This window comes from Asterias amurensis, chromosome 20 (assembly GCF_032118995.1).
Source record: "Asterias amurensis chromosome 20, ASM3211899v1".
Taxonomy (NCBI): domain Eukaryota; kingdom Metazoa; phylum Echinodermata; class Asteroidea; order Forcipulatida; family Asteriidae; genus Asterias; species Asterias amurensis.
This window is the reverse complement of record NC_092667.1, coordinates 3,416,713-3,431,501: the sequence shown is the minus strand read 5'-3', so window position 1 is coordinate 3,431,501 and position 14,789 is coordinate 3,416,713. Positions and strand designations below refer to the sequence as shown.

The following is a 14,789-nucleotide window of genomic DNA, read 5'->3' as shown; positions in this document are numbered from 1 at the left end:
AACCTTGACCTAGTGACGTAATGTCAGCCTTGAGTTTATGTCCGAAAACGGGCCTTGTGCGGTTTTTGGTTTTGTATGTGTTATGTGTATGTGTTATCACTCCTGCATGGTTCGCTGGACCGGAACGTAAACATCTCCTAAGCAGCTGTTTGCTTATTGTCCAGCCAAACGCGTGATGGAACAACTTCCAAAATATTATGAACACAGCTGTGATATCGCTTTGGGGAGATGAACCGGGACAGAATTCAGTATTTGGATTCGACATGACCTATATAAAAACCATAACAACAGAAGTAGAATAGATTACTGCTGAGGGTTTAATAACAATGCCAGTAACTCGCCTGCTTTCCAATTTGTTGTTATGGTATCTCACTGAATAGTCAACTTGTAGGTTTTTAGAATAACCATGGAGGTAGAAGGGATTTGAGGCATTGCATGGTGAGGTATCAATATATATATTTGGTATGCGCATTGAGAAAGGAAACACCACGGGTAGGCTGTATCTTATACTTGCAAGGAGAGTTTGTTTTTTGGAGAGCTGTCTTGCTTTCTGTACGGTTATTCAAACGCTTTTTCGAGACCAACTCGCCCTATATAAACTTGTGTTCAAACATCTCGTCTATACCCAACACTGTACTCCACTGTGAAAGTCCTTTCCCTTAACGAATAGAACCATAAAACGATATTTTATGTCATTTTTATACAAATTAACATCGCATATGGACTTGCTGTTCCATACATTTTCAGAGTTTAATAGAAATGCACATAAAATTAATATATTAATTTCGTTGTAGAGTAATTTTTTTTTAAATAATGATGGGAATAGATGTCTATATAATATTGATTGTTCGCTGAAAACTAATTAAGTTTTAGCTTTGTATGGGCAATAACTCCTGTCTGGAGTGAAACATTTCTACCAGGATGCTTGAGGCGGATTATAGTTATAACTTTTATAGTTTCTAATTTAATTTTAAAACTTTATGGGACGAGTTTTATATTGTAAATGCCCGTCCGCCACGTTACTCCCGATTGGCAATTACTTTATATTTTTAATCGAAAAAAAAGTCGTAGCACCTGGTTTCAAGAGACAGTTGCATGACGTTGTATGTGACAATTATGTCAATTCTACAACTATCAGGGCGTGTGCACACATACACTTGTGAAAATAGAGGCGAAAACGTAAATTTTTAATTTGTGCAAGTTATGCATATTTCCCCTTTTTGGAGGGTTTAAAGAGACTGTTGCCAAAAAATAAATTATGTTGCAATTTTGTCAAGGTCAAGCCATTCTTTCGCTTAGATTGACTAGACTAATGGGTGCGTTCGTTTAGCTTCCCTGGGTCTACCCCGTCGTGCGGCGTTTTTTTTTTTTCCAGGACGAAAGTGTGCAGATAATTACCCACGTTCGTCCTGGAAAAAAAACCCGCCACACACCGGGGTCAACCCAGGGGAGCTAAACGAACGCACCCATAGTTGGTATGACCATACCTCCATGGTATGATACTGCTCTAGAATAACAAAGGTCATCGGGTGGGTTCGAATCCCACCCGAGTAATATGCCTGTGATTTTTTTCACAGAACTCGGGTAAGTACCGAGTTTCTAGTGCTGTAACACACATCGGGTATGGGTGAAAACCAAAATGAACTTCTTTGTTCTTCCCAAACTTGTCACCGTACCATGGCAGTCGTTGTGCAAGGCAGTTTCATGATTACCACACATAGATTGAGATTTATTTCTGACATGGAACAGCCGTTGGTTGCAGGAGCAGTGCCTGAGTTTCGCTGTTGTGATACCCATGGCCTAAATAAGCTACGTGGTTATTGGCACACCATTGTGACGTCACACCATTATACGAGATAAGGTCGAGATTTTGAGAGAAAACATTTGGTCGGGCGCGTTTTTATTTTCTTACCAAGTACGCCAAACATATTATACTAACACTCCTGCCATATCAGTTTATTGTTAAATTCAGCAAAGGCAAGCCACCACCACTCAACTTTCAAAAGACAAAATTTCAACATAAGTTAAAAGTCACATTGACATGCCCTATACAAGCGTGCAGTGATTGTGTTTTGCGAAATGTTTTCTTCGAATTGGAGCTGCGCTTTGTACTTTTCTTGAATCCCCTTTTGAATTGGAATATTCTGCAACGGGGACAATGAAGTTGGAGCGGGATTTGAGATAGATGGTGTACCGTTGAGGCGTGATTTTACACGGCCGGGGTCGTGGCCCTGACCCGCTTCGATTCAAAGCCACTGTCGTTGCATAATGAGACTTTCCTTTCTCTGAAATAAAAACCCGTTTTAATAAAGACGTATTACATTTGTATAAATGGTGCACCGGGGGCCGTGGCAAGGTTGAACACTGTTCACTCCTTGTGTGATTTACTCCTTGATGCAGAGAAGCAATTATGGTTGAAGAAGAACTAGTAATTGCCTTTACAGATAGTCTTTGCAGATTCATACGTTTGTCCTGTTCTTTAGTGTTGTGCATATCCGATTGTGTTGAAATGATACACTGACTTGTGGCTATGGTAAAGTTTACTCCTTGAAGCAGAGCAGCAATTATGGTGAAAGAAAATCTTATTGTCCTTTTCAGTTAACAGTCATTGCGGGTCCAAATACGTATTTCTTGTTTTGTTGTTGTGTATGATCATCCTTTCACTAAGGTCTTCAAAACGCAGCTATGAAATAAAGGAAAATATTCTTGGAAACATGTCTCTGTCCGGAGGCTGTTGCACTCGTGCTACGATCCGACAGGAGAAGGGATGGTGATTTGAAAGGGTTCATGGTGATGTGGTTACCCATGCATGTAGACCTACTAGTCATTTCAAACACCACAATGCCCCTCGGCTATCCCTACCTTCATCAATAACCATCACTTTCAATTCAAGTCCGCGGAATAAGGAACACAACTTCAAGATTCGGTTTTATACACTTTTTTTCATTCCCTTTTGTTTTATTTATTAATTGACAGTTTAAAGTTTATGAGACTTGTTATACTCCACTCCGCCATCCCCATCCTCTACCGATCCTCCCGTTCCCTCCCCCTCTACCCCCCCCCCCCCCCCCCCCGTTTCCCTATCCCCTCATCTCCCAACTCCACATTACTAGAGATTCTGTCCCCCCGGAGATGCTGTCCCCTAAAATGGCAAACTGTGTACAAACTTCTTTTGATAGCGCCCTCTTTTGAACCAACCTCCTCCAGTTCCATGTAATAATTTCCTCATAATGGGTGACAGAAACTCCCCGGGACAGATTTCCCTAGGACACCGTTCACTTGTTCTTCTGTGAGAACATTATGTAACGTACGGCAACATTTCGGGGATCACCCTCTCCCACACATCGAACACGGTTTACCCCCCCCCCCCTCATTCCCAATTTCCCACAAACTCCACCCCTCCCAATTTCCCTGTTCACCCCGCCCCAGCATCATCCCAAAGCCCACACCCATACACTATACGCCATCGGTGTTTTTCCTTCATCCACTTTCAGACCTGGTACTTCAAGGAGGCAACTCAGGCAATTGCCCCCATGCCCCCTGGTCATTGCCTTGGTGCCCTTGAAATGCTCCAGTAGAAAAATGTCCCCATAGGGTGCCCTTTACCATGGAGGAAATTACGTAGTGCCCTTGCCCTTTCAAAAACAAAGCATACATGCCTACACTTTTATTCAACAAACATTGTGCGATAGTATTTTTTATGATACTTTTTTATGTTCTCTTTATATGACATTAACATGTGGACCATGTTTTCAATTATAGTTTACGATTGTTTGGAATATCAATTATTTGTATAATTTTGGTTTGCGGTGGCACCATGTTTGCATCTACCGGCCAGTGCCATATGTCACAAAGCCTGGAAGCAGAACAATTTGCTTAGCATGAAATTTCTTCCTTAATAAAAACCAAGATTACCAACCAAATTTTAATTTGTTGCATATTGCTTGTTACTGGCATTCAGCTGTTGTTTGCTTATCCTGAAAACCACGTGGAAGTTTGGTTGGTAATCCTGTTTTTATTAAGGAAGAAATTTCATGCTAAGCGAATTTTTGTGGTTACACGCTTTCTGACATTGTGCCCTGGTAGATTGTGTTCTTTTGAGAGCTCGTCTTGCTTTATATTCTACTGTGTATTATCATAGTCTTATAAAACCCCACTGCTCAATCTTTGAAAGGGTGCTAGTGTTATTTCTGTTGGACAAAGGTACAGATCATGTGACTAAAGGGGGGATCAAGGTCACATGACATCTTCCAGTTAAATGCTGATTGCCCATAATTTTGTTTCGCACCTCAGTGACCCTTTTCATGTCATTTTTTTTTCTATAGGCACGTGCGTATTGAGCCTTCTTATAACTTTCGCTTTTGGTGGTGTGGCCCGTTTAGTAAACACCTTGTATACGGCTGTTGCCTGAACACTTATTTCGCTTTCACCTGCGGCTGTGTTAATGCATTCCAAGTTTGTTGACCTTTCAAATTTCGTCATCAGAAGTTTCTCGATTTTAATTTGTGATTTTTCTTTGAAGTTCAATGAAATGAGAAGATGAGAGTTTTTTTTATGGTATAAAATCTTTCATAATTCATAACGCTTATAAATGTCTACGTTACTTACCAAAGCTTGCTTATTTGATTTTGATAACCATTTAAACGGGAAGCCTTTATCTTGATTTATTGTTAATTTCCCTTTTTCAAAACCAGGATGAAACTTCTCATATAAATATTCCACCCCATTTTGATTGATTCACGATTTGTAGCCCATCCCTAACTCAGGCCTGTATGCCTCATCTTTAAAAGGGCAAGGGCACCAAGGCATTTTTATTCTTAGTAAAGGGCATCCTATGAGGAATTTGTAATTTTCTGCTAGCGCATGTCAAGGGCACCAAGGTTTGGGGGCAATCACCTTCATTACCTCCGTGAGGTACCAGGCCTGCTAACCCTAATATGCTTTCTGGTGTCCATTACTTTTAATAATATCCTAGTCATATATAGCGCACGTATCTACCAAACAAGGTACTCAAGGCGCCGAGGATAAAACTTCTCATATAAATGTTCCACCCCATTTTGATTGATTCAAATTGTACTCAAGGCGCCGAGTATATACAAACTTTCAGTGGTGAATTCTGAGACCCGATTATTTAGCACCTTATAAGGGTTTACAAGTTAGTGCTATACGGCGCATACAGCAGCCACAGCCAGGAACACCAGGTCGAACCCCTTCTCTTTTCGAAAAGTGCACTGGGTTCTTTTACATGCGTTACCCAACACATGGGACCAACGGCTTTACGTCCCATTCGAAGGACGAAGCAATGGTTAAGTGTCTTGCGTTAGGACATTAGTGTCACGAGACTGACGGTTGCAACAAGCCAACTCAAGTTACTTCTCTGTTTGTTTATTCCGAAACTTCACCATCCTCGTGAAAAGTTGACCCCCCCCCCCGCCCCCGCTCCTAAAATAAGATATTCTTACTTGAATGTAAAAATATTTGAATGTAAAAAATATTTCGTAAAGCTGTTCAGCAGAAAATACTGCTTGACAAATTTCTTTGCTAAGCACAAATTGAGGGGAGTACCAGTCACAACATGGTGAATGAAACGTAATTTTGGCTGGTAACCCTGCAAAGCATTTCTAAGTTTTTAGTGCTTACTTGCTTTATGAAATTGGGCCCAGCACGGAATAGCCGTACTCTACAGATACACAAATATTTGTGAATAATGTGCGACCTCGTCCAGCCCATACCTGATTTATACAAGCGTGCAAAATGTATTATTTAAATAAACTCTCAATGTTATCCCAGTTGTGTGCCCATTCTTCTAACCCACGAGAGCCCCTGGTGAACAAAAAACACAAAAAAGAAAGTATTTTTTTGCAATAATATTTAGGGAGTACGCCTGACACCTTCAGAGACATTGTTGGTCTTCTTCTTCCCCTTGTCACTTCGAATGACTCGACGGCACGTTCCATACCCAAAGTCAAGGACCCCATGGGTGTATCTTGCAAGAACACACCCACGCGTCACGTGCCGAGAGTCACCTGACTACCACTATACCTTTTGTGGCCCTTGATAGTACCTTGCTCAATGGTAGACTTGATTCAAGTCTTAGATCGCAGTTATCAGCCACAAAAATGCCCCCACTTTATTAGCTTTCACGCGCGCCGGTGTCAGATGCAATTGTGTCCGCCATGCAATTGTGTCCGGTGGACCGTGTACATGACTAATCTGTACATGTGTGTGCGCGCGTAAGAGAGCGTGCATGCACTGAACCTACGTATCCCAGCATGAATATTAACATAATTTGTTTGCCATGTCATTCATGACATGCACTTAGCTTGTAAAAAAAATGGTGAACGTGTCCCGTCGACCAAGGGCGTTCATTTACTGCAAGGACGGTTTTGCACGGGGGCGGACACAACTGCATATGCAAATGTGTCCGGGCTGACACAATTGCATAATGCAGCAGCGTCCGGGAGGACACGAATGCATATGCAAAACCGTCCGGCGGATATTATTGCATATGCAATAATGTCCTCTGGATAGTATTGCTTAGAGGACTGCATGCGACACCGTCCTAGATAGGCTTATTGACGAAGGTTGATCACAAGAGGGCGCTGTTTGTAGCGGCTATCAGGACGACTTAAGACTTGGAACCAAGTCTAGCTCTATCGTACCATTACCAACCTTGGAAGAGATACAACTTTATCTTTGTTTTGCCGTTCTTGTTGCTATATTCCTCCACCCACACACTTCATAATATATCGCCCTAAACATGCCAAAGTTGAGTCAACACTGGAGTTTGAATCACGTTATACAACGTAATCTTCGAGAAAGACTCTGCTAGGGTCGAGACGTCTGGCCATTAACTATTTTTGCATTGAAACCGTATGTAATGTTGGTAAAAGCTAATTCTATTTTCTCACAAAGTAACCTAGTTCATGTTTAAAAAACATAACCTCAAGTCGTACAAATCGCGTTCATTCCACATTAAGTCTATTGCCGTTTTTAGCACCTTATGACCACAATATCACGTGTGGACGTTCGATCCTTTCCTTGAGGAAAATCCTATTCCGTAACACTTTAAATAACACTGTGTGGACGTGTCTAAGTCTACACATAGTTATTCGAGTTCATACACTATGAGGACTCGTCTGTCCACAGGTCCACTACAATGCCCTAAGTAGCGTTAAAACAGGAAATTTAGTAAAACAATCTTCCAACACCTCTTTTTACATCTTGAAAACAAGAGATAATCGAATGATTTAATCACCGTATCACTTAACGTGAAGGTTTGTTTCGCTGGGGTTGTATCGTACCAAAAGGTGACCCTGGGCAAAGTTTCATAAAGTAGCACAACACAATTATGCTTACCAGAATAAGTTAACCAAGCAAAATACCTATGTCTCATGCACTATTTGTGACTGGTATCCTGCTCATTTTTGCTTAGCAGAAAATGTGTAACTGTAAGCAATATTTCTTGTTTAAGCAGCTCTATGAAATTGGGCCCTCCCTGGACATAGGGGGGGGGGGGTCGTCAACCTGCTGTCACTGCTGACAAATACAGGGTTTCAACTTCAAACACTAGAGTCATTCTAACAACGAAATGTCAACACACTCTTCTTTATCGTTCGCCTTGATGTTTATTATTGCGAAATGAACAACACGCGTTTACGAACGTGACTATCATCCCTGGGGTGAACATGAATAACCAATGTAGTTATTGGGTGCGTTCGTTTAGCTTCCCTGGGTCGACCCCGGTGTGTGGCGTTTTCTTTTTCCAGGACGAACGTGTGCAGATAAATACCCACGTTCGTCCTGGGGAAAAAAAAAACGCCACACACTGGGGTTGACCCAGGGAAGCTAAACGAACGCACCCATCAGTGTCCTCGTAGAAGGGTAACATTTTTGGATGACACCTTTCGAGTCCTAATCATTTTTAAGAAGTGTTTATTTGAAATGCATAAAGGATTATCTCCACCCCCGTTTACAAATTCAACAATCCCGGCCATATCTCGTTGGGCCCCCCAGCCCCCTTTCAATGTTGGTTCCCAATGTTGGTTCTGGATGCCGGTGTCAGATGCAATTGTATCCGCCATGCAATACTGTCCGCTCCGGACACTTTTGCTGTCCGGGGCTATGCAAAAACCGTCCGGTAGACATGTATATTAAGACTGTACATGTATGTGCGAGCGTGCATGCACTGAACCACGTATATGCAACACGAATTATTCACGTATTTTATGATTGCAGCGGATACCCAACGGCCGAACATTTCCCATGTCATTCATACATGCACTTAGCTTGTAAAAAATGGAGAACGTGTTCCGTCGACCAAGGGCGTTTAATTTACTGCAAGGGGGTTTTGCACGGGGGGCGGACCCAACTGCATAAGCAATGTGTCTGGGCGGACACCATTGCATTATGCAGCAGCGTCTGGGCGGACACGATTGCATATGCAATAATGTCCTCCGGATAGTATTGCATAGAGTGCTTAGAGGACATAGTTGCATGCGACACCGGTCTTTACAGTCAACATTCAACATTGAGCGGGGGACGGGGACGGGGGGGCGGGGAGAAAATGTTTATTGTCAGTGGGAAGTGGACAGGGAAGGTTTTATATAACGTTAGGAATGGGTGGCCCAAGCATTTTGGCCGGGATTGTAGATTCCCAAAAGAAACTTATTTGCGTTCGCCTAGCAACTATAGACCTACATATATTTTGAGGTATAAAGATTGACAGCAAACACCATTCCTTTAATCACAAGGTCATTGTTGACGACTCTATCGGCAAAAAGGCACTCAATGTGTTTAACCTTTGGATTTAGAAAATAGATGAGCTTTTTTTTCGCATAGTGTTTTTGTTCAAAACACTTAAGGATTAACCTAGAAAAGCTTGTTCCCACTTATTCTTATCATTGATACAAATAAATGTTCATAAACATCAGATATTCAGGTTTGTGTTTTTTGTTTTCTTGATCGATATAACAAGGTCCTAATGAACGTCATTGGATTACCACCCCCCCCCCCCCCAACAAAAATAAAATTGATCACCGGTAAAGTTGAATACCGCCCTCTATTGTCACCGAAGCGGACGAAGGCCGCCATTTTCAAAAATCAACACTCCAAACAGTTCCAAGACATGTCTAGTCTTGTTCTGTGTCATAATGGAGTTCATACGGAAGAGAAAGTCTTCGAATTGTTTGTCTCTTCAGGTAACGATTTTTGGCTTCTTAACACACATTTTTAAATCAGTATGTCGACCATATTCTTATTTGTTCTAACTAAAACAGAAGTTCAGAAGAAGAAACAAAAATGACGAATAAACGTATCGTAGCGTCATACGTTATCGACCCTCATATGTTTTGGGCCCCAACTTTGATTCCCGTTAACCGCGAAATTGTGCAAGCTGCACCGGTGACAGAAGCTATGCAGTTTACTCACGGTCTGTATTTTCATCAGGCTTAATCATGCTGAGAATAAAGTTTCCTGTCGTTGGTTATGCTCAAACATTTATAAAATGATTGATTTTTGGTACTAATCACTAGTGCATTATTATGCCAACATTCAAGTGAGTCAAAGAAACATCATCCAACCTCGAAAGTTCAAAACAAAATTACTATCTACTAGATTGAGTTTCATTCTGCTTTAGTCACTAGATGGATCACTTGAGGTGGTTACTATTTGGGATTCTATGGTGCGCAAATGTGGGGAAAATATTAAAATATTTTAAGTGAAAATGACAACAATTGTTTTTATTTATTTACTGCATAACTGTTATAAATTCCGATAAGCGTAATAAATATTAAGTCTACATTTAAGAGAAAATATCATAGATTGGTTTCTTATCTCCTGAATCAAACATTACTGGTCTGAAATGGGGGAAAACGGATTGTTATGAAGTGTGAGTGCATCAAGGGGGGGTGGGGTGTTTTACTTTCATGCCTTATGATATCTCTGGATTCTAATATAGTAGCCATAATGCCTTAGGACAAAAATGTAATTAAATTTATTAAGTACTAATTGAATAATATTTTTGATTTACTTTGCCCGCCATACTAGCTTCTGAATATTCAATAAAATACCAACCAATGAAAGGTGTGAAAACACATGACGTTGCTCCAATGTCGTGCATGCACAAGCACTGTTAATGGCGGACTGTCTCTCACAACGTAAAACCAAAACTTTAAAAATTTCAACACACCATGAAGTGAAAGTGTTAATGTTAAAAAATTGGATAGATGATTTGAAAAAAAAAAATATTTAGTTTTTGATTGTGAAAATTTTTCCTGTTATCCTACTGAAAACACATGACACCAGGATACGATTTTTTTGTGTTACTAACTTACTGTTAACCAGTTACGATATGGCTTATTTAATATTTATATTTTATAATAACTTAGCTGTTTTTGCTGTTATAAATAAGCTCTCTTTTAAAATGGGTGCTTATCAGCAACTTAGTATAAGGACCTGTTGTTAAGAGATGTTTAGAGCCATATATTAATATTTTTAATTTAATAAATATCTTGATCTTGATTTAATTGAAATGATCAGCAGAGTGTGGGTTCGAATCCCCAGCCGTGACACTTGTGTCCTTAAGCAAAACAGCTAACCATTGCTTCGTCCTTCGGATGGGACGTAAAGCCGTTGGTGTAACGCATGTAAAAGAACCCAGTACACTTATCGAAAAGAGAAGGGGTTCGCCCTGGTGTTCCTGGCTGTGGCTGCTGTATGTGCCGTAGCACCTTGTAAACCCTTACAAGGTGCTACATAATTGGGTCTCAGAATTCATCACTGCAATGATCTATTATTTATGTAATAACCTCAACACAAGGTCAGGAAAACTGACGGGTAAGTTTTAAATAACTTTCGGTTGAACAAAGAAAATATGAAGAGGGCGCTCTCTACCAACTATATTTTTGTTATCGAGTTCAAAGTTTTGTTTTAATTGAAAAAAAACCCAATTGTTTGTTTGTTTGTTTTTTAGAAGCCGAAGCATCATGATTCTCTGACACTGGATGCTTCCATTACCAGCGCGGGGGTGAGCAGTTCTGCCGATGAGGCCATGCTCATAGACAGCGATAATGAGAATGATATTCCTGACATGGAGCCATTGGATAACAGAGTACTAAAAGGTAATCACTGGAGACGCCCTCCTGATTCCGCGAAAATACAGCGCTCAAAATTAACGCTGTCTGATTTTTATTTATAGTTAGGTCTAGAACTTCATCAACTTGTTTTTGTATTTTTAATGATAGCAATAATACTCGGTTTTTATATAGCGCTTTATACACCATGTCTCTAAGAGGTTCCAACATTAATATCCTGATCACTTGGTTATTTCAATCCTGAAACCATCTCAGCTCCCTGGGGAGTATACAGCCTGTGCTGCCAAATATGTAGCGCACTAAGCTAACAAACCACAAGAACCATCTCTGCCCTCACAGGTACCCATTTACCCCTGGGTGGAGAGAAGCAATTACAGTAAAGTGTCTTGCTCTGGGACAAAAGTTACACAACCAGGATTCGAACCAACACTCTGCTGAACAGAAACACCAGAGCTTGAGTCCAATGCTCTTATCCGCTCGGCCACAACACCTCATTTTTGGCATGTTCTTGCTGTACTTTTATCTAAATAAACTCAATCAATCAATTAATCGACCTTGTTTCTTCCTAGATGTTGTGGCTTATGTTGAAGTCCGAACAAAAACGGAGAATCGTTCAAACAGCGTCAGGAAACAGCTGGAGCGTCTTGGGGCAACGGTAAGTTTGTCACTCAAGGTATAAAAAAAAGTGTGTGCACTCCCTCATAGACATTAACCTTAGTGATGAAAAAGGTCGGACTAAATCTGCTATGGGTTAAAACAGAAGTTTGAAATGGGTGTCAAGAGCTGCTGACAAAATTTAAGATTAGGCCTCCAGGTTGAATTTTTTTACAATAAACCAGTTGCTCTTGCTAACAATTTCCACTGAATCAATATCTTTTTGGTTTTTACTCACTGTATATAGTGTTTTTCAAATCTTTCACAAAAATAATCCAATGACTACTCGATGGGATTTGAACCCACAACCCCTCATCTTCTAGAGTAGACATTTTACCACTAAGCAAGGAGGGAGACTCGGAGGCTTCCAACAACTTGTTGAAACTTTTTTTGTTCTGTTTTATTTGGTATCAGGTTGTGATGAGGTTCACTAATGATGAGCCGGTAACCCACGTCATTTGGAAAGACGGCAAGAAGAGTACTAAGGACAAGGCACTGAAGAGAGGGCTACATCTCGTCTCGGTGCTGTGGGTGGACAGGTATGTGTCTGATTATTGGTGACAGGGGAATTAGTAAAATATCCCCAAATATTTTCCATCAATGATCTTTGGCACTCTAGAGCAGATGTCTTAATGGCTGAAGAGCGGAGTTTGTGTCTGTATGCAGCAGAAATATAAAAATAAGGAGAGAGGGAGATTAAGAGTATAATTTCCAGTACCTTCTGTCCCCTCTGTATACGAGTTACCAATGGAATGTTATGTGGATATTATATACATCAGTCGTCTGACTTACTGCAAAGAATCAAGGGCGCTCTGGCATAATCGGCGTTAAGTGGAGTAGTTGAATTCCCGGCCCTAAGCAAATGAAAGCGTAAAAAGGGATAGATAGATCACTATTATAAGATGTGTAAAATTGTTAACTTCCATTTCAATCTCTCCACCCTTCCCAAAACAACAAATATTTTAAAGGATTTAGTTCATGCATTGAGGATAGAGAAAAAAATATCCCCCCAATAATATCGATAAATGAAATGGTTATTTCAACTTTAATGTTTTCAATTATTTCAGTTGCAAGAGGAATCAGCAACATGTGGCTGAGTCTATATTTCCTGTGACTGAAACAGACAATGGTAGTCCAGTTATCATTCCAAGGATCAAGGTATACCAATGGATTCAAATCCTCCAGACCTCTAGCTTTCAATAAACATACCAAACGAGAGAATCTCTTGAGTCTGGTAATAAAGGAGCTTTGCTGTCAAATTGAAAGTCATAAAATGGTTTCTTTCTATCTGTTCAGTACACAAAGGGAGGGTATACCTTTGGTGAGTACTAAACAAAATAAAGACCATCAAAATGTACGTGGTGAGTAGCGCTGTAGCTGTTGATATAGAAAAATATTTGGCGAAACAGTTCCCTTAAAGGGAAGGTACACGTTTGGTAATTACTCAAAACAAATATTAACTTAAAAACTGACTTGGTAACGAGCATTGGAGAGCTGTTGGTAGTGTAAAACATTGTGGGAAACGACTCCCTCTGAAGTAACGTAGTTTTTGAGAAAGAGGTAATTTCTCACTAAAATAATAAAATACTTCTAGCTAGAAGTCTTTTATTCCTTTCTGAAGGCACACAGATTCGTCCAACAAGGTAGTTTTTTCTTTCATCATTTTCTCCCAACTCCGATGACAAATTGAGCTCAAATTTTCACAGGTTTGTTATTTTATGCATATGTTGAGATACACGAAGTGAGAACACTGGTCTTTGACAATTACCATTAGTGTACTATCCCTTTAAAAGGATTCAAAAACATTTCAATCTGAGAAACATTTCTGCATAAAGAGTTTCTCATATTGTGTATTCCAATTGCGGATTATTCATTCGGTTTGGACATGACCACTCAAGGTTTTAATATCCCCAAAACCCAACCACGTTTTGAAATGAAATTTTCACAGGTCAGTTTAATTGTGTGGGTCTATGAATTATCTGTAAATTTTCGCCAGATAAAAATGCATCCTGCTCTTTGATCTACTTCTCTAGTGCTCGGAGCCTATAGGCTCCGAGGAGTGTATAATTCCCAAGGCTTATCAAGAGGTGGACATGCCATCATTTCAACATAGCTCCTAAGATATGGATCACAGTTTCAGAACTTGTTGCCAGCATTGACATTGAGTTTCCTGTCCTCGTTTATGATTCCTCAGCGTTTGAAGTCCATGCAGCCCAAATCATTTGAGGAAGATGTCCTGAGTAGCACAGAGAGAGCAGCTAGGAAGAGAAAGAGGAAGGCTCTCATACAACCCTTAAATATCCGACTGAACTCTCCCGGTAAAAACACTCTCTCTACCCCTTGGTGTGGGCCGAAGTCTTTATTGTACAGAATGTGGGTTCGAATCCTGGCCTGGGCAGCTCCGACATCTGTGTCCTTGAGCAGGGCACTTTATCAATTGCTCACAACCAGTCAGAACAGTGTGAACTTAAATCGAAGTTAGCCAGTGACCTGTTTTTGCTAAGAAAGATTTTCCTTTGCTTAGCCGGTTTTTGTGCCTTGACCCTGTTTACCACTTTAAGACATATTTTGCCGACTTATCAATCTATCAATCGATCAAGTCTGCCTCCATGTTATCCCAGGCCTGGACGTAGCAAAGTTGACAATCTTGTGTCTGTCCTTATTTTCACAGGTTTAGCGTCATCCATCAAGCCTCATGTCTACGTTGAAGAGACTCAAGATCCCTACACACCAGTAAGTCTGAAAAGTCAACCCTTCTACTAGCTGACCATTTAATATCATCCACTGTGGTTTTGAATTATGCCAACTTCCAAGTTGTCATGTGATGAATGCATCTTAGCAATAGTACACAATCAACCCTCCTACTGTCTGACCATTAGTTTTGAATGATGCCAGCCTGCAATGATATCATTTGGTGAATGCTCAGCGCACAGTCAACCCTCCTACTGCCTGACCATTTAATATGTCATTGTTTTAGTTCATCGTAATCATTGTTATTGTAAGGCGCTCTTTATCATTTTTGTATAGAAAATGCGCGGTATA

The 14,789-nt window shown here is 40.4% G+C and overlaps 1 protein-coding gene across 5 annotated transcripts in view; it reads left to right on the top strand.

Annotated features, from left to right (window-relative positions):
* LOC139952181 (microcephalin-like) overlaps window positions 1-14,789 on the top strand; it is a 172,598-nt gene that overhangs the window by 150,652 nt on the left and 7,157 nt on the right. For 3 of the 5 annotated variants that reach the window (XM_071951212.1, XM_071951213.1, XM_071951214.1), the window contains 6 exons: window positions 10,973-11,120; window positions 11,663-11,748; window positions 12,162-12,286; window positions 12,815-12,905; window positions 13,942-14,065; window positions 14,419-14,480. In XM_071951212.1, coding sequence (XP_071807313.1) covers window positions 11,051-11,120; window positions 11,663-11,748; window positions 12,162-12,286; window positions 12,815-12,905; window positions 13,942-14,065; window positions 14,419-14,480 — 558 coding nt within the window. In that variant the 5' untranslated portion in view covers window positions 10,973-11,050. Of the gene's footprint in view, window positions 1-9,086; window positions 9,201-10,972; window positions 11,121-11,662; window positions 11,749-12,161; window positions 12,287-12,814; window positions 12,906-13,941; window positions 14,066-14,418; window positions 14,481-14,789 lie in introns of those variants that run through there. The other 2 variants (XM_071951211.1, XM_071951210.1) reach the window with 1 other exon arrangement.